We start from the raw sequence: 16,961 nt of genomic DNA, 5'->3' as shown, positions 1-16,961 counted from the left end.
CCAAGTATATTTAGGTGCAAACTACAGAGGACACGGACAGTACACACCAAGTAGCTTTAGGTGCAAACTACAGAGGACACGTGCAGTACACACCAAATAGCTTTAGGTGCAACCTACAGAGGACACAGGCAATATACCACATGAGAATACTGCAGCTAGCACAATCAACTGCCAGTAAATTAGGAAGAACTGATCTAGCTAAACTATACAGTGTATAAATATATGTACAACACCTGGGATGTATATATATATCCTCTACACACTGTAACTTTAACTGACCAGCCTGCCTGCTCTATCTACCTAGAAAAAAAGACACTCTCTCTCTCTCTCTCTCTCTCTCTTAGACAGATCTCTAACCACCGCCGCAACACATTACACAAGGCCGACCTGCTTTTATAGTGTGGGGCGTCTACTAAACCCCCTGAGCCATAATTGGCCAAAGCCACCGTGGCTTTGGCCAATTATGGCTCTCCGTTTTTTGCGCGCTGTGATTGGCCAAGCATGCGGGTCATAGTGCATGCTTGGCCAATCATCAGCCAGCAATGCCGCGAATGGCCCGTAACGTTCGTATTTCGATTAACGATCGAACATACGATGTTTGGTTTGAACATGGGTTCAAGTCGAACACGAATCTCATCTCTAATCCGGACATGTTTTGGGGGCAATGCAAGAAGGGGAGGATCTGTACATACAGGATCCAACAGCCTTTTTACATAATACAGAGAATTAACCCCTTTAGGTTCCACAGTATAATAAACATGCTTTACTGCATATACAGACTGATTTTACTGTTGTGGGTTTAGTAACACTTTAAATCCCACTCTAAAAATGCACACCCCGTCCAACAGAGTTTACTCTGTTTAACACTGCAGCATAAACTCCATGAATAATGAGTGACTGAATACATGATGTGACCTGGATCTCCTCTGACCTTTTTTTTCTTCTTAATCTCTACATTTGTACACTGATTTGCCTACTTCGGAATCCTGAAGCAAGCTAAGCGCAATACACATTTTTAAAGCATTGCTTTTTATTTTCCATGAATGCAGCAGCATGGTTGTAGTATTTTCAAACATTTTCTAAATTCCTACTATGCACAAGCCCAGGCCAATGAAATTAAATACTGAAAAGTCTTTAGACCAAGCAGACATTTGGCAGTACAAAAGACATGTACTCTCTGAAAACTCTATCCAAAGAACAAGTCAGAAATAAACCAAGTCAGCTGTTGCCTACTTTGGTGCTGGAAGATAAATTATATAATCCTTTCTTTGACAATAAAATCAGAGTTATTTGAATGGTCATTTAACCATGTTTGTTTGAAGTTTTTCCTTATTACAGTAGCATCTGAACAATCATTTGTTGTGATCAATTTGCTAATATTTTGGCTGCATAATTTCAGAAACAAAAAAGGAAGAGCCAAAAGAGAAGATTAAAGCTGAGAAGAAACCTGCAGCCAAAAGTACATATTTTTTTTATTGTAATATGTTAAAACATTTGCCGAAGGGTTTGTGTACACAGCTTTAGACTCATGAGCAAGTCAGATGCAGCATGCTTTAAGTTGATTACTGGGAAAAAGGCTTGTAATTGAGATGGAAAAAAAACTTGTACAGTAAAACCTTGGTTTGAGAGCAACTTGGTTTGAGAGCGCTTTGCAAGACAAGCAAAATCTTTTAATAAATTTTGCCTTGATATACAAGCGATGTCTTGATATAAGAGCAGTGTCATGTCACAGCTGAGTATAAAAAAGAAGAGAGCAGCCTCTAAGTGTAGAAATATGGTTACATTTAATGAAGGTACAACATTTACCATATATTACTACACTTAGAGGTGCCTCTCTTCTCTTTTTTACCCTGTAAAAAAAATGCTTTGATATACAAGTGCTTTGGATTACAAGCATGTTTCTGGAATTAATTATGCTCGCAAACCAAGATTTTACTGTAATCAAGATTAATTTGAAATCAGTTTTTCCAGGTGTATTAATGTCAACTTGTGTTCAGTTTTTCCTGGTGTATTAAAGGGTCACTAAAGGATTTTTTTTAGCTAAATAGCTTCCTTTACCTTACTGCAGTCCTGGTTTCATGTCCTCACTGTTTGTTTTTGCTCTGATGTTGCTGTAATCCTTCTCTGTTCTGAACACTTCCTGGTTGTCTGTTTCCTGATGAAAAAGGTCATGGGAGCTTTCTCTCTGTGGTCACTAATCAAGGAGGTGTGATTACTGTGTGTCTGAAACCCCTCAACACCAATCAGTTTTGTTTTACAAACCATCACTGCCCTGTATTGGCTCTTTGTCTCTGTACATCACAGAAGCAGGAAACAGCATGCAAAAACGAAACTGAAACTGTAGGTACATTATATGATTGATTTTTATCTATTTTTAATCATTTTTAAAAGGAATCGGTTAACTATTATGGCCTGGATTCACATACATCAGCGCATATTTATGCCGCCGTAGCGTATCTCTTTTACGCTACGCCGGCGCATCGCACAGAGGCAAGCACTGGATTCACAAAGCACTTGCTCCCACTCGCTCTTAAAGATATGCTGGGTTTCTTCGGTGTAAGCCAGCTTAGGTGGAAGTGGGCGTGAGCCATGCTAATGAGGCGTGACCCCATGCAAATGATGGGCCAAGCGCCATAGAAGTACTTAAAATGAACGGCGCATGCGCCGTCCCCTGGCCGCATGCTCAGTATCACGTCAAAACAACTGCCTAAGATACGTCGAATCACTGCCTACGATGTGAACGTAACCTACGCCTAGTCATATTCACGTACAACGTAAACGACAAAAGATACAACGGCTTGTGTTCCCTGGTCCATACCTTTGCATGAGTTGCGCCTCATATATGGGGAATAACTTTACGCTGGACGTACGACTTACGCAAACCACGTATATTATGCGCCGGGCGCAACTACGTTCGTGAATCGGCGTATCTCCCTCATTTGCATATGTGCATAGAAAATCAATGGGAGCGGAAAATGCGCCCAGCATAAATATACGCCCACAATACGACGGCGTAGGCAAGTTACGTCGGTCGTAGGAAGCCTATTTTTAGGCGTATCTCAGATTGTGGGCACGGCGCACAGATACGACGGCGCATAGTTACACTTACGCGGCGTATCTCGAGATACGTCAGAGTAAGTGCTTTGTGAATCCGGGCCATTGTCTCTATACCCTGTAAACAGTCATTTCAGCAAAAAAAATTGCACAATCTAAAATTATATATAAAAACACAAAATCTGTCTACACTAGTTTTAAATATTTTAATGAATGAATAAGCTGTTTAGCACTCATAGTGGGTTTGGGCAAATGAGGCCCTTGTAATTTATGCAACCCTCTGCCCTATAACACTGTGCAGTCACACTTCTCTGGGACATTATTTTCTTTCTACATTAGCACTGTACATCATCCTCCCATGTAATATAACTTCTACCAGTGTACTTCAAACCACCATTAGTGTGCATTTCTCTCGACTTCCGGTTCCCTTTACCATGTCAAGGACTGCAGAATCTCAGGAACAGTTATTTATTTACAGCACTGTGTATATATGGCTATAGACAATATAAAGTAGTCATATATAATTGTATGATCTGATCATGCTCATGGCACACAATCCAAAGAGGGCTACAGACTACTCTACAAAGGACACATTTTATCACCTGCAAGATCACCAGTCAACTTCAAGCAACTGGCTGGCAGGCTCACTGCCTATTCACACACATGGGAATAATGCCCCTACTTATATATACTTTATATGTTGTAAGGGACACAGTCTCAACTGATAGTTGAAGGAGTAAGCAATGCACAAGACAGAGACAAGCAGCAATGGTCCAAACAGGGTTGCCCTGCACTTTTATTTAACAAACACAGGTCAATGCAGGGGGGTTTTGTACAACAATTCAATAGCATAAAACAAAGCATCCGAGCCACCAACTAAACTCAAATCAGAAGCTGACGAATAGAAGGCCTCCTAAAGGGTTAACCAAAAAAACAATGTAACTTTCCAGAGTTCTGTCAGCCTTTTAACCAGTAGTAAATTCTCTTATAACAAAGAGAGGCAGAGCCACTGAGGCTTAGTCAGATTTTATCTATAAAGACCTGTGCACAGCTAACTTATTAGTGAAGTATGGCTAAAAAAACAATGGACCTAGGAGGCTTCATCCCACCAAAAACTCTACAAAGCCTATGGGCTCCAAGACCCAGACCAGCACAATTTTTTTTTCTTCATATCGGCAATAAACCCTGGAGCTCTTAATTATGTGAGAAAACTTGGTGAAACATATACACTGCCCATAATCCTGCCAGTCTGTGCCTCCCAGTATGTATGAACTGTATAATCAGTTTAGCGAAGATCTTTTTTCTTTAAAACTGGAAATAATAAAAAATGACTAGTGTTCATGATAATTTTATGTTTAAATATCAATGTACTTTTTTCCTACAACCTGTTTTATCCTTCTTTTTTTTTTAAGTAACTACAAAAGAAGAACCTGAAAAAGTTGCAAAATCTGAGAAAAAGGTTCCTGCCAAAGGTCAGTTCCAGTTGTTCTATGTTTATTTGTCTGGAGAATTCAAATGTGTTCTGTACCAGTATAAGCAACTATCTATAGACATGTGGTGTGCTGTACCTGAGCTTGCAGCTTTTTAGGTGCACTGTTCTAAGGTATCCTCCTAAGATACTTTATCACAGCATTCAAAACACAAATATGTGAATAAAGTTTATTCTTTTATCTGGCAGGTGGATTCTTCTCTTGACTGTAAAAATAGAAAATGATGATACAATTTTCTATTTTTAATAATATAATTTCCTATGTAACTAAATAAGCTGCCATTTACTACATGATTCCCATTTACTCTAGTTAACCACAAATTTGACACGATTCACCATTTAGTATTTCAGTATTCGGAAACTGGCAAACCCAGTGTACATAAAGAGGGTGTCCTAGATCAGATGGTTAAGTTGAAATATTTGCTAGTCATTCACATAGAACAGTTTGTCTGGTGACCTCTGCAGTGTTTTTGCTGTATCTATTCTTGCTATGCCACCTGATATTCTGGAAAGCTACCTGTCTGATCACTTGGACAGTCTTGCCTTTTATCTTGTTTCTGGTGAACTTTTAACTCTTTGCTCCTCCCATGAACTACCTGATTAAAGCCATTGCTCTGAACTTCCTGTTTGCCAGATCTATCTTTGCTACCATTTGTTACAGACCATTGGTTTGTTTCTCAACTATGCTTCTGCTTGAACCCAAACTGCAACAAATTGTTACTGACCTTTTACTTGTTTACTGACTATGCTTCTGCTTGATCCCTATCTGTTACAAGACACCATTTTGCCGCCAAGATAGAGCCAGATGTCCTGTGTATTTGGCTGTACTCGGCTCCTCTTGCAGTCCCGCCCCTTGGCCCGGCTTCTATGATGGATATAACACAGTCCAATGGTGGGACTGGGCGTGACTGCGAGCGGAGCTGAGCCTAGCCGAGTACACAGTACACTCGTCTTTGCCTATTTTGGCAGCGCTCACTCCTCTTCCCCTCACAGGCAGCAGGGATCTGCGTATAACCCTCAAAAAAGTGTGGTATATCTTTTGTGGCCCGAGGCTGGGAGATCGTCTGGGGCCACAAAAGATATATATGTGTAGATAACCAGGCGGGCAGTTCAAAACCGGGCCGTGGGCCACGATTGGCCCGCGGGCCAGACTTTGGACATGCCTGTACTAACCCTTCAATATAATTATATACTAATAAATAATTTGCACTTACTATTGTTTTTGTTCATGCCTGGGTACTTTTAATAGAGTAATACTTTTGCACTGATCTGTAAAAACTTTGGTATTGTATATACAGTAGTTATATATTTTTAGGAATACATAGAAATGGTCTGATTATAAATGTAAGAGGTTTTTTTTTAATCCCAATCCCTATTTTCAGAAGAAAAAAAAGTAAAGGTCTCTGCAGTAGAGGAAAAGCCCAAGAAAGAAGTAACAGCCAAGGTATCAGAAGCCAAGGTGACAAAAGACATAAAAGAAGCCAAAGTGGTGGAAGACAGTAAGGCTAAGCCTAAACCCAAAGAAGCAGAAAAGACTAAAGTAGAAGCCAAAGATGAGTTGCCAGGTAAAATATACAAAAAGAACTCTACTGAAGATCTCCCAAACAAAGGAGACATTAGTGAATCAGACTGTAAGAATGATCTGCAATCATTTCTCCACCAGAATCATAAATAAATGAATGAATAATATGTGTACAGACTGTAGTGGGTTTCTATAGACTAACATATTATATAACCAAAATCATAAAGGGGCAGCAGCATCTCAGTTTTAGGGTTTTGTTTTTGTATCCTGAATATATGCTGCACCGAGGACCAATGAAACATCTCAAAGATAGCCGTGGTGTGGAAGAAAACATCACCAAATCAAGTAAGAGCATTCCATTGGCCATCTCATGCTTTTCAAGGAAGCATCCACATTTCAGATGGATAAAACTTTAAGAGGAAACGTCACACATGTTTTTGTTTTGGCTAGCCTTGGAATCAGATTTTTAATGTGGCTGTGTTCCTGATTTTGCATTGTCTCCCTGGCAGAAAGTTTTGCTGTCAAATTTAATCGTAATCTCTGTTTATGCATTTTTAATTTTATGGTTATTTTTGAATTTCTCAGGTCTATGAGGAGTTTACTTTGAGTACCCCTTCACACTGTTGCATTGTGATAATGTGAGGTAAAATGTGCATAATAACACACAAGCCACAATGGGGAGTGTTGTGGTACTGATAATTTTAAAATGCATTTCAGTGCACTATTACAGTAGCAACACACCCATACTGCAGCATGCTATATTGTGCATACTGTGTGTTATGTGCGCTGCATAAAAAAAAAAAAAAGCTTTACTTAAATGATATTGTGTTTTGAGGTGTACTGCCAGTCTATTCAAAATGGATGGGCTACTTTAAATCAGTGCATCTTAATGCATAATAACACTTTGTGCTAATGCATAGGCATTAGTGCAATGCATTTTGTGAATGGGACCTTAGGGTTAGGGTTTGTATAGGGGATAGTTATGGTTAGGTAAGCTATTATTAACTATACAGAGGTTCTCAGGGATGTTTATTTGTACCTAGTCTTGGTGGAAAAGGGCCGAACCAAGAATTACTGGGCTGGAATCCTGGTTCCATTTTCCTTATATTTTCTGATGGTTAGTACACTCTGTGTTTGATGCTACTGCTGCTCCCATTTATCCATCTGTAGAGAATATAGCGAGGCAAAAACCTTTTTCCAGGACACAGTGGTCACAGTGTCACCTGCTGATAATTCACACATGATTTAAGCACTGCATAACAAGGTTGCTAAAAAGTACATCAAATAAAAGTTGTACATTTTTCTAATGATATAGAAGTAAAATCTATGTTGTGCTAAATGTTGTGCTGTGTATATAATTAAACAGTTGACCTGTTTAATTGATATTTTTATCTGGGAGTTTGTTTTGTGTTGTCATTCTGTGAATAAGCATTTAAGAAATGGCTGCAATACTGGTGAAAATTCTTAAGATCAAAGTACCAAAAAACTGTTTTATAATTTTGTGTGGTGTTTTCAGCATATTTTCTTATTGAAATAAATTTAAAGTAAAATTTGCTTTGGGGAAACGTATGCTTATGTTTTTTTAGCTTTCCCTATCCATTAAATGTGTTTAATGATAAAGATATGAATGACGGAGCTTAATTTACTTAGGTCAAATGAGTTACAGCATGCTTGCACAGATTGCATGAGGGATCTCTAAATGTATGTAGAAAACCCTTTTTGGTGTGGTCCTCTTCCCAAGCGGAGCTGTATTTAATCTGAACATCCAAACAAGTGCAAAGTTTAAAATTATTAATTCATCAACTAAAATTAATAATTAAAATAATTTGCATAGGATTGGGTAATTAAAGCACATACAATAGAATTCTTTGAGGCACCATAGGCCTCACACACTGTTGTCCTTATGTTATGAATGGACTGCTAAATGCAGGCCATGCTGTGGAGTAAAACAGTGGTTTATAACAGACTGTGGATATCTGTTCCCCTTTTTTAAATGAGTCTGTTAAATCCCACACATCCTCAAAATACAGTATAATATAGCACAGTATAGCATTGTATAGCAACCAACTCTCCCTACACTACTCCTGCATACACTGACAAACAGCTGCTGGTATGCCATCCTTTTATTGTGAGAGAGCTGGCACATAACAAAGCACCAATATTTTTAAGTGGACCTAGCCGAAAAAATGCATAAAACACAGGGTGACTAACCAACGTCCCGATATTATGGAAGTGGAAATTAGTCTGGACTACTAGAATGGACTTTTGACAGTACAAGTAATACATGTAATAAATGTAACTTAACTTACTATCCCCCACCCTGCCTTTCTTTCCCCTTGATGTCCAACCGACTCTACATTTGGAGATACACCAGTTCCAGGGACACGATTTAGGGACTTTGGATGGGGTAACCGGTTGCCTACCCTCCACTACCGTCTTTCAACCAAGCATGCGTCAGCCAAAGCTTTTTACCGTCATATACAACAGTGTTTTAAAGGACCTAATACATGCCCAAAAGGCTGTTTAGGTAACAACGCTGTATATATATCATATTTTCTTATCATTAACGGTCGTTTCCACAAACCTATGCAGAGACCTGTTTAACCTAACTCTATGCTCCTGATGAAGCGCCCTGTATGCAAAACATGTTGAGAGTAAAAGCAAGACTTACCATTCCGCATATCCAACTCAGTTCCAAGGATTACAAGTTTATATATACTCTTCTGTGTTATATAGTCACATGTCATGAGTATATCTGCATAAGTATAAGCTTTTTTGTAATATTCTTTATAATGTGTACTGAGATAATATGCTGATAATGTACTGTTCCCACGAAATGTATATCTTTCCTCATATAATCTTTTTTATGAATACATATTTATAGATTTTTTACATTTATTACTTGTACCGCCAAAAGTCCATTCTAGTAGTCCAAACTAATTTTCACTTCCAAAGCACCAATATTAGTAATTCTAATCTAGGTAAACTAGGTTCTAAAGCCATGCAGTGCATTATGGTTAGAGTGATAAGAATGTTATGTGATTGGTACATTTGGAAAAATAGTTTATATTTTCAAAGATTTACCACATCTTGATCTAACAATACCAATGAACAAGCTAATTTCTTCAGCTAGTATGTGTTCCTTTCTGTTCAGAAAGCTGGAATGTAAGAGATATACCCAGTACTTCAGGGTATGGTAATTATGTGATTGCTGTTTTGTCATGTGACAGCACTGGTGCTTATTGGTTGGCATGATATTAGAAAGAAAGTCATCAGCCCTATGTAAGCAGGGGTTCTAGTTAAGGCCACAGCTATCCAACTCTGATAATTTACTGTTGAACCAGTACTAGCTTGTTGAGGTTCATGACCCATTGCATAAACACTACCAGAAATCCATATGCAACAAAAAAACCTCTTTGTTCAAAAACAAATGAAAAGAAAATCTGAGCTAGCGTTCATATGAAAATGATGTTCAGATTTTATTCTCTAGTCATTAAGTATATTATTATTAAAATAATATTATATTCATTAATAATTTTTCAAAATCGTAGGTCAAAATTGCATGCCTCTTAGGTAAACATTGTGTGAATCTTAGGTCAAAATAGTAATAAATAGCTTGCAAAGAGATTTTTAGATCGGAGGGACCTTTGTATTTAATACAACCTCCTTCGACTTCCCTTCAATCCAAACAAATGGACACAACTTTCTTTCATTCACTAAGCTAATTGAATATTATTGTGTACATTGTGCAGCACATCAAAAGCAGAAGTGCAAAGCTTGAGTGTGTAAAAAACAACTATGGCTGTCACTATGTAAATAGGAATAAAAAAAATAATGCATAATAAAGGGATTTTTAAAGCATGAATATGCAGTTTTACCATTATCATATTTAAAGTGATTGCAAAGGCAGAATTTTTTTTTTTTTTAGCTTAATGAATTTTATGCATTAAGATAAAAAGCCTTCTGTGTGCAGCAGCCCCCCTCATCCCCCTCAGCCCCCTTAATAATTACCTGAGCCCCCTTTAGATCCAGTGATGTTGTAGGAATGTGTCGGCTGCCCAGGACTGCCCTTCTCATTCGCTGAGACATGAGTGCAGTGGCTCCCGATGCTGTCAATCAAAGTCAGTCAGCCAATGAGAAGAGAAAGGGGGTGGGCTGGGCCACAGCTCCATGTTTAAATGGGCACACAGAGCTGTGACTGGCTCGGGTGTCCCCAGAACAAGCTGCTTGATGTGGGGGCTCTCAACAGGAGGGAGGGCAGGAGCATATAAGAGGGACAGGAGAAGAGGAGGATCTGGGCTGCTCTGTACAAATCCACTACTCAGGGCAGGTAAGTATGATATGTTTGTTATTTTTACCTAAAAAAAAACAGACTTTACAATCACTTTAAGTGTATTAAAAGCAAACTTTTTTTAGCTCTGGGTGGAGTGGGAATTGGTTAGGCCCTCCATCACTGAGAAAATTAACAGCTCTATTTGTACGAGCGATCATTGTTAGCAGGAGAAGGTTAAGGAAAGTCCAAAATGTTATCTGAGTCAAAAACAAACAAGAGTTGAGCATAAAACAACCTAATAGGGACAGTTGTTCTAGAATTCCTCTTCCTTTGGAGAGTTTCCTTCTCATTTCCTATTTCTTCCCCCCCAGACAGAAAGTGAAGGGAAATCTCCTCACCAGGACACAGACTAAATTAACCTAAGCCTTCCCTACTCTATTCAAACTAAAAAAGGAATATACATTTTTGGATATACAGTACCTAAAGTTTAAGCAGATCTCTTTTTTACATATACCTAAAACAGAATTTCAAAAGACTATATCTTCTGTCTAAAACCCCAAAAACTCATGACCTCATTGTGCAGCAGACTCTTGATATTCACACCCAAGAACATATTTCAGAACAAGATATACGGTAAAATGTCTTAAAGGGGTTGTAAAGGTAAAAAACGTTTTTCCTAAATAGCTTCCTTTACCCTAGTGCAGTCCCCCTTCACTTACCTCATCCTTCGATTTTGCTTTTAAATGTCCTTATTTCTTCTGAGAAATCCTCACTTCCTGTTCTTCTGTCTGTAACTACACACCGTAATGCGAGGCATTCTCCCTGGTGTGAAGAAAGCCTCTTGAGGGGGAAGAGGGCGAGCAGGAGTGTCAGGACGCTCTCTACTTTGCAGATAGAGAAAGGAGCTGTGTGTTAGTGGGCATCCTGACACTCCTGCTTGCCCCCTCCCCCTAAAGAGGATTTCTCCACACCAGGAATAAAGCCTTGCATTACTGTGTGTAGTTACAGACAGAAGAACAGGAAGTGAGGATTTCTCAGAAGAAATATGGACATTTAAAAGCAAAATCAAAGGATGAGATAAGTGAAGGAGGACTGCACTAAGGTAAAGGAAGCTATTTAGGGATTTTTTTTTTTTTTTTACCTTTACAACCCCTTTAAATACATATATACATAATACTAGTATTTCTAGTAATTGCTTCAACTTGTATATAGAAAGAAATGTGATAAGGCAGTTTTTAGTATTGTAAACTGTGCAAGCTATATAGCAAACAAATACAATATTAAATAAAAGGCATACAGCAAATGGTAACTATTAACATGCTCTCCAAGCCCTGATTTTCTTTTCTGATATGTTTACTTTTCTTTTCCTTTGTTGCTCAGTCAAACCACATATTGATATTTGCTCCCTGTTGATTAGTATTTTCCTTTTTGTTCTGTCAGATCAATATCAGTTCTGTCGCTATGTGGTTGACATGTATGCTCACGGGGATTTATATACAGGTATTTTACAAAGTTTTTGAACGCTGGCTTAATATTCTGTGCTTTTCTGAACAATGAACTTACCTTTGCTCTTAATTCCTTGTGGATAAGCTGCTGCCACTGATTCGACTCTGTAATAATGACAGGATTGAAAAGCTAATTGTGCCTAAATCTGCATGGATAGTACCTTCGAATATTTCTTATTAATGGGGTTTACCTGTCACACAAATCTAATTAAAATCTTGTGTGCAAAGATAACCCTCACACTTTACAAGCTGAATTCCATTTTGTTGCATAAAAATGGGGTAACAATTCATAGTGGCCAGCTGGAAAAAAAATGTTGCTCTAATTAGAGACATCTAGCTCTAAAGAAATCTTCCTTTCTATCTATTACTTTATCCACAAGAATAAAACTTTTATCCATTTACTAACTGATGCTGAACTTTAAAGTTTCGTCGAGTTTACAGTGCCTGTGCATGGCTCTGAACAGCGTATCAGTAAAATTTAATTTCACCTGTATCATTGAAGCAAATATTATGCTGCCAGAAGGAAGGAAAGGTAAAGACATTTTTAAGTCACTCCTCTTTACCAGAATGTCTCTCCTATATGTGTTTAAGGACCTGTGTCAATGGACTTTTGTTTGCTTCAAACAGGTTATGCATTTTTATACAAGTCTATGAAAATGCAAAACCTACTTGAAACAGGTCAAATGTGGGTCATAAGGAGGTCATATGCACCTGTTAATAAATAATCACAGAAGTGCTTTAAACCAATGTCAAAATTAAGCCCAAAACACATCAACTTATATACTGAGGTTAGCTAGTGGAAGTCTGAAGTCACTTTTAGCCATATTTTGAGATGGTGAGTGACAACTGAGCCTGTCACAACTATCTCTCCTTTAGCCTTACCTCCTAGGCAGGGAATACCAGGGGTTAGATAAGGCATTAAATGACTATTCCAAAACACCATCAATGGACTGTCCAAAAACAGTGTCTATTTCTACCTTCCTTCTTCATGCATTACATTTACTACCAAATTACAGGTGTGTTTTATTAACTATGATATGGTGACAATAGCCAGCCAGACAAAAAAATAATGATTTCAGAAATTTAAGTAAAGTATACAAATGGCCACGAAAGTCACACATGTGAATAGATCCAGCACATTGTAATACTGATTGTTGATAGTGTTTATAGTTAAGCCGGTACTGCTGTTTAGTTTGCTGGTTTTGGGGAGATTTACCAGCATGTAGTGAAAAGATATAACATTTGTGTTTGACCAGCCTAGTATCATTGTTGCTACCAGTGGTGCATGTGGTCAATTGTCCCTACAACCTATAACTATTCTCTGTACACTGAGCCTAATCATTTGTACATATGATCTCAACACTACACTACTTTACGTTAAAATGATTATAATGCTATTCAACTAAATTAAAGATTTGGTCACTCATAGCTGATTTTTTTCAGGTTGAATCATCTGTCAGTTTGTTACATATATTTAGAACCCTATGACAAAGTGGAGTAGGAGCTCTAGCTTCTTGTATTTCCATGAGGTGTAGTAACCCATTAGATATTTTTTTTTCCCTCCCAAGCATCCCTAAAGTGATTCTAAGCCCTATTTTTTCCCTAAAAGTAAAAAGAGGTATATACCTACCTACTTCTTTATTGGTGTCCACTGTCGCACTGTCCACTTCTCTGCTCCCCGCTGGCACACTCCCCAAACAGCCATCTATGACTTGGCTACATCCCCCTCACTGGATTTGACTAAGAGCAGCAGGAGCAAATGCCAACAATTCAACAGAAAAAGCATTTTTGGGAACTGATTATTTTGTAATTAAAGGCTAGTGATAATGTGACTTGGTTACTATTTAGTTTCACGTGCACCTTTGTGCAACAGTTTTTAAAAGTAGAATCATGGGAGTCCTGTAGTGAAATTGCCACCTGTCAGTTAATATAAAGTTTGATATCAACACCTCATGTAACCTTTAGAATAATATAATGCAAACACAGTGCATACTTCAGACAAACACGATCCCTTATGTAATGTGATTGTTTTAGCAAAATAGTGCTAGAATATGTTGGTTAAAGGCAGAATGGGGACTGATTTGCATGCAGAGCAAATTTCTATTTGCAAAGACCACAAAACAAGAGAAAATTGAGACTCCACTCCACATCCCCTACACTACTTTCCCCTACCATTTCCCCATTAAAGCTGCACATGTCCAAAAGTGGTTAAAAAAAATCTTTATTTTTGGGCTAGGTACTGGCTATAGGGTTCCATTATTGTAAAAGCTGTTCTGTACAAATGTAGATTATAATTTTAACAATAACCTGTAAAATTGCTTAAATTACTTTTGTACCAACATGCCTTACTGTTGCTTTGTAAAAATTAGCCTCTGGCAGCAGTTCTGTTTGGCAGTCATACATCATAAATTCTCACCCATATTATCCATATAAGTTGTATATCTAACCTCATCAAGTCTACGTGTTTCATCGCATAGTATCATGTCTTTTGTCCTGACCATATGTTTTGGGCTTTTACATTCTGTCTCATAATTGATACCAAGTTCTTAATACATGAGTCAAAACATCTCAGCAACACTTATTTTTAGCTCTGTGCATCTGTTGACATTCTTAATAGCAGCATGTTTCTAAATTGTTGGAAGGCATATTCCCAGTCTTAAATATTATACTGGCTGATATACTGTATAAACACATGTTAACTGACTACTTAATTATTATGTTATTCTAATGTTTCTAGTAAGTTTAAAAAAAAAAGCTGTGGCTGTATGCCCAGAGGTACCAATTGGAAAGTCTTTTGTGGCTGATAATCTGCATAATAATTATGTTTATTGGTTTTCAGGAGCAAGCTTTCAAACTTTAAGATCTGGAATATGAAATAACATATGTAGAAGTGTATTACCCTTTTGCAAAGTGTATATTAACTTTGTGTGAATGTTAGTTAACATGATAAATTTAGGTTGACATTGACTACAGTAATACTACAGTAGGGTGGAGCATAGGCCTGTTTGGTTTCTAGTCCACAACCACCTGAGCAACCCACCAGCAATCTGTTACCTGTACTTGGTCAAGAGATGTGTATAGATCTGGCTGTGTGGCAGGGGAACGCCTTTACCTTTGTGATGAGGCCAGTATATTGACAGACTCCTGATGTGCTTGCTCAGGTGGGTTTGGACTAGGAATCCAACAGGCCTGAGCTCATCCCTAATCTACAGTTGTATACTAATTACGCTAAGAAATTGGACTTTAAATGGCACATGGGTAATTCATATAAAAATCTAGGGGCCGGATTCAGGTAGATCCGCGTATTGTTACGACGGTGCAGAGTATCGTATTTACGCTACGCTGCCGTAAATCAGAGAGGCAAGTGCTGTATTCACAAAGCACTTGCCTCCTAAGTTACAGTGGCGTAGCGTAAATGGGGCCAGCATAAGCGCGCCTAATTCAAATGAGGATGAGGGGGCGTGTTTTATGTTAATTATTGGTGACCCGACGTGATTGACGTTTTTCCCGAATGGCGCATGTGCCGTCCGTGGAATTTCCCAGTGTGCATTGCTCCAAAGTCTGCTGCAAGGACGTCATTGGTTTCGACGTGAACGTAAATTACGTCCAGCCCCATTCACGGACGAGTTACGCAAACAATGTAAAATTTCGACGTGGGAACGACGGCCATACTTAACATCGGCTACGCCACCTAGGGGACAGCTTTAACTTTACGCGGCGTATCTCTTACGGAAACAGCGTATCTTTACTGCGACGGGCAAGCGTACGTTCGTGAATCTGGGGGATTCTAGTCATTTACATATTCTACGCCGAAAACAACGGAAGCGCCACCTAGCGGGCAGCGGAAAAATTACACCCTAAGATACGATGGCGCAGGCCGTTGTATCTTAGCTAGGTTTAAGTGTATCTCAGTTTGAGCACACACTTAAACTTACGACGGGCTTAGATTCCGAGTTACGTTGGCGTATCTACTGATACGCTGGCGTAACTCTTTATGAATCCGGCCCTAGGGGTTTTATTGTAGAAATCTGTAAAAATACAATCAAAAATGTTTTGTGTGGTAATTATCGGTACACGGTCCAGAATAATGCTCTAATATCACTTCCAAAAACTACAGTAACATTGGTACACTCAAATAAGAGAAATACACAACCAACAAACAATAATGGTTAAACAGTATAAATATGGAGTGAATAGCCTTAAACGGGAATGCAGAAGGATTTTCTTGCTCTGCTCTACATGTTTTGCGTGTCATAACGCTTCTTCAGGAGCATGATAGTAAACAGGTCTTATTGAGTAGTATAACACGAAACTGGATCCCAACACACTGGCAATATATCTAAAACAGATAGCCAGTAAGGGTTGTAGAAGTCATAATAATAAACAGCGGCGTAATAAACAGGGCACAGTCTGCTGGTAAGCAGAAAAAGAGGTTCTTTCCAGGTATAGTTGACTAGAAACGCCAGGATATGCGCACAAACTGGTGCGTGGACTGGGCAAGGACAATCTGTCCACTGTAATGCCCAGCGATGGTAACGTAACCAGGTTCTTATCGCCTGGCGGATTGGCGTAGCAGCAAACCTGTGGGGAACCTCTCCTGTAATCTACAGTTGCCGAAATAAAATGTCTTAATGAATTAGTGCCAATCATTTTTTGTGCTACATTTGTTAATAGTTACAATTATATATTTATCTCACATTATACACAGTATATTGTACAACACCAAGAAATATGCAGATTTCAATAAATCATAGCAATTAAGAAGAAATACACTTTTGTGTATTTTGAGAATTAAAATTAGCAGTTCCTTTAAATAAAACCAAATAATCAATTAAAGTGCTATAAGAAAAAAATCAGAACCTGCTGTAGTACGTTTTAATATGCCTTGATATGACACTAAAGCAAAACAGCTTTATCCTTATAGAGTCAACTACTCCCTTTTATTGAAAGATCAGATATCGCCGTTCTCCATATGCATTAGTAATCTATGCTAGAGCATTTAATTTGAAGAATGAATACACTAACAAATCAAACAATTCTACTGCATATTTAGATAGAACTATAATTGCTTAATTATGCCTTTGTGTTTTTTTTTTTTTTTAATTATGCTGTGTGCTT

General features: G+C 38.3%; 2 protein-coding genes across 2 annotated transcripts in view; both read left to right on the top strand.

Moving 5' to 3' along the window:
• Positions 1 to 4,642, top strand: part of TRDN (triadin) — a 299,517-nt gene extending 294,875 nt beyond the window's left edge. Inside the window, exons 17-18 of the mRNA XM_040347781.1 lie at positions 1,400 to 1,459; positions 4,467 to 4,642. Of these exons, the coding sequence (XP_040203715.1) occupies positions 1,400 to 1,459; positions 4,467 to 4,642 (236 nt within the window). The remainder of the gene's footprint in view (positions 1 to 1,399; positions 1,460 to 4,466) is intronic.
• Positions 4,643 to 5,033: 391 nt separating this feature from the next.
• The window catches only part of LOC120935721 (titin-like), a 433,372-nt gene continuing 421,444 nt past the window's right edge, over positions 5,034 to 16,961 (top strand). The window contains exons 1-3 of the mRNA XM_040347780.1: positions 5,034 to 5,103; positions 5,926 to 6,108; positions 11,779 to 11,838. Coding sequence (XP_040203714.1) covers positions 5,034 to 5,103; positions 5,926 to 6,108; positions 11,779 to 11,838 — 313 coding nt within the window. The remainder of the gene's footprint in view (positions 5,104 to 5,925; positions 6,109 to 11,778; positions 11,839 to 16,961) is intronic.

Source organism: Rana temporaria, chromosome 4 (genome assembly GCF_905171775.1).
Source record: "Rana temporaria chromosome 4, aRanTem1.1, whole genome shotgun sequence".
Classification (NCBI taxonomy): domain Eukaryota; kingdom Metazoa; phylum Chordata; class Amphibia; order Anura; family Ranidae; genus Rana; species Rana temporaria.
Note: the sequence above shows the minus strand (reverse complement) of the source record. Positions and strands in the feature narration are given on the sequence as shown.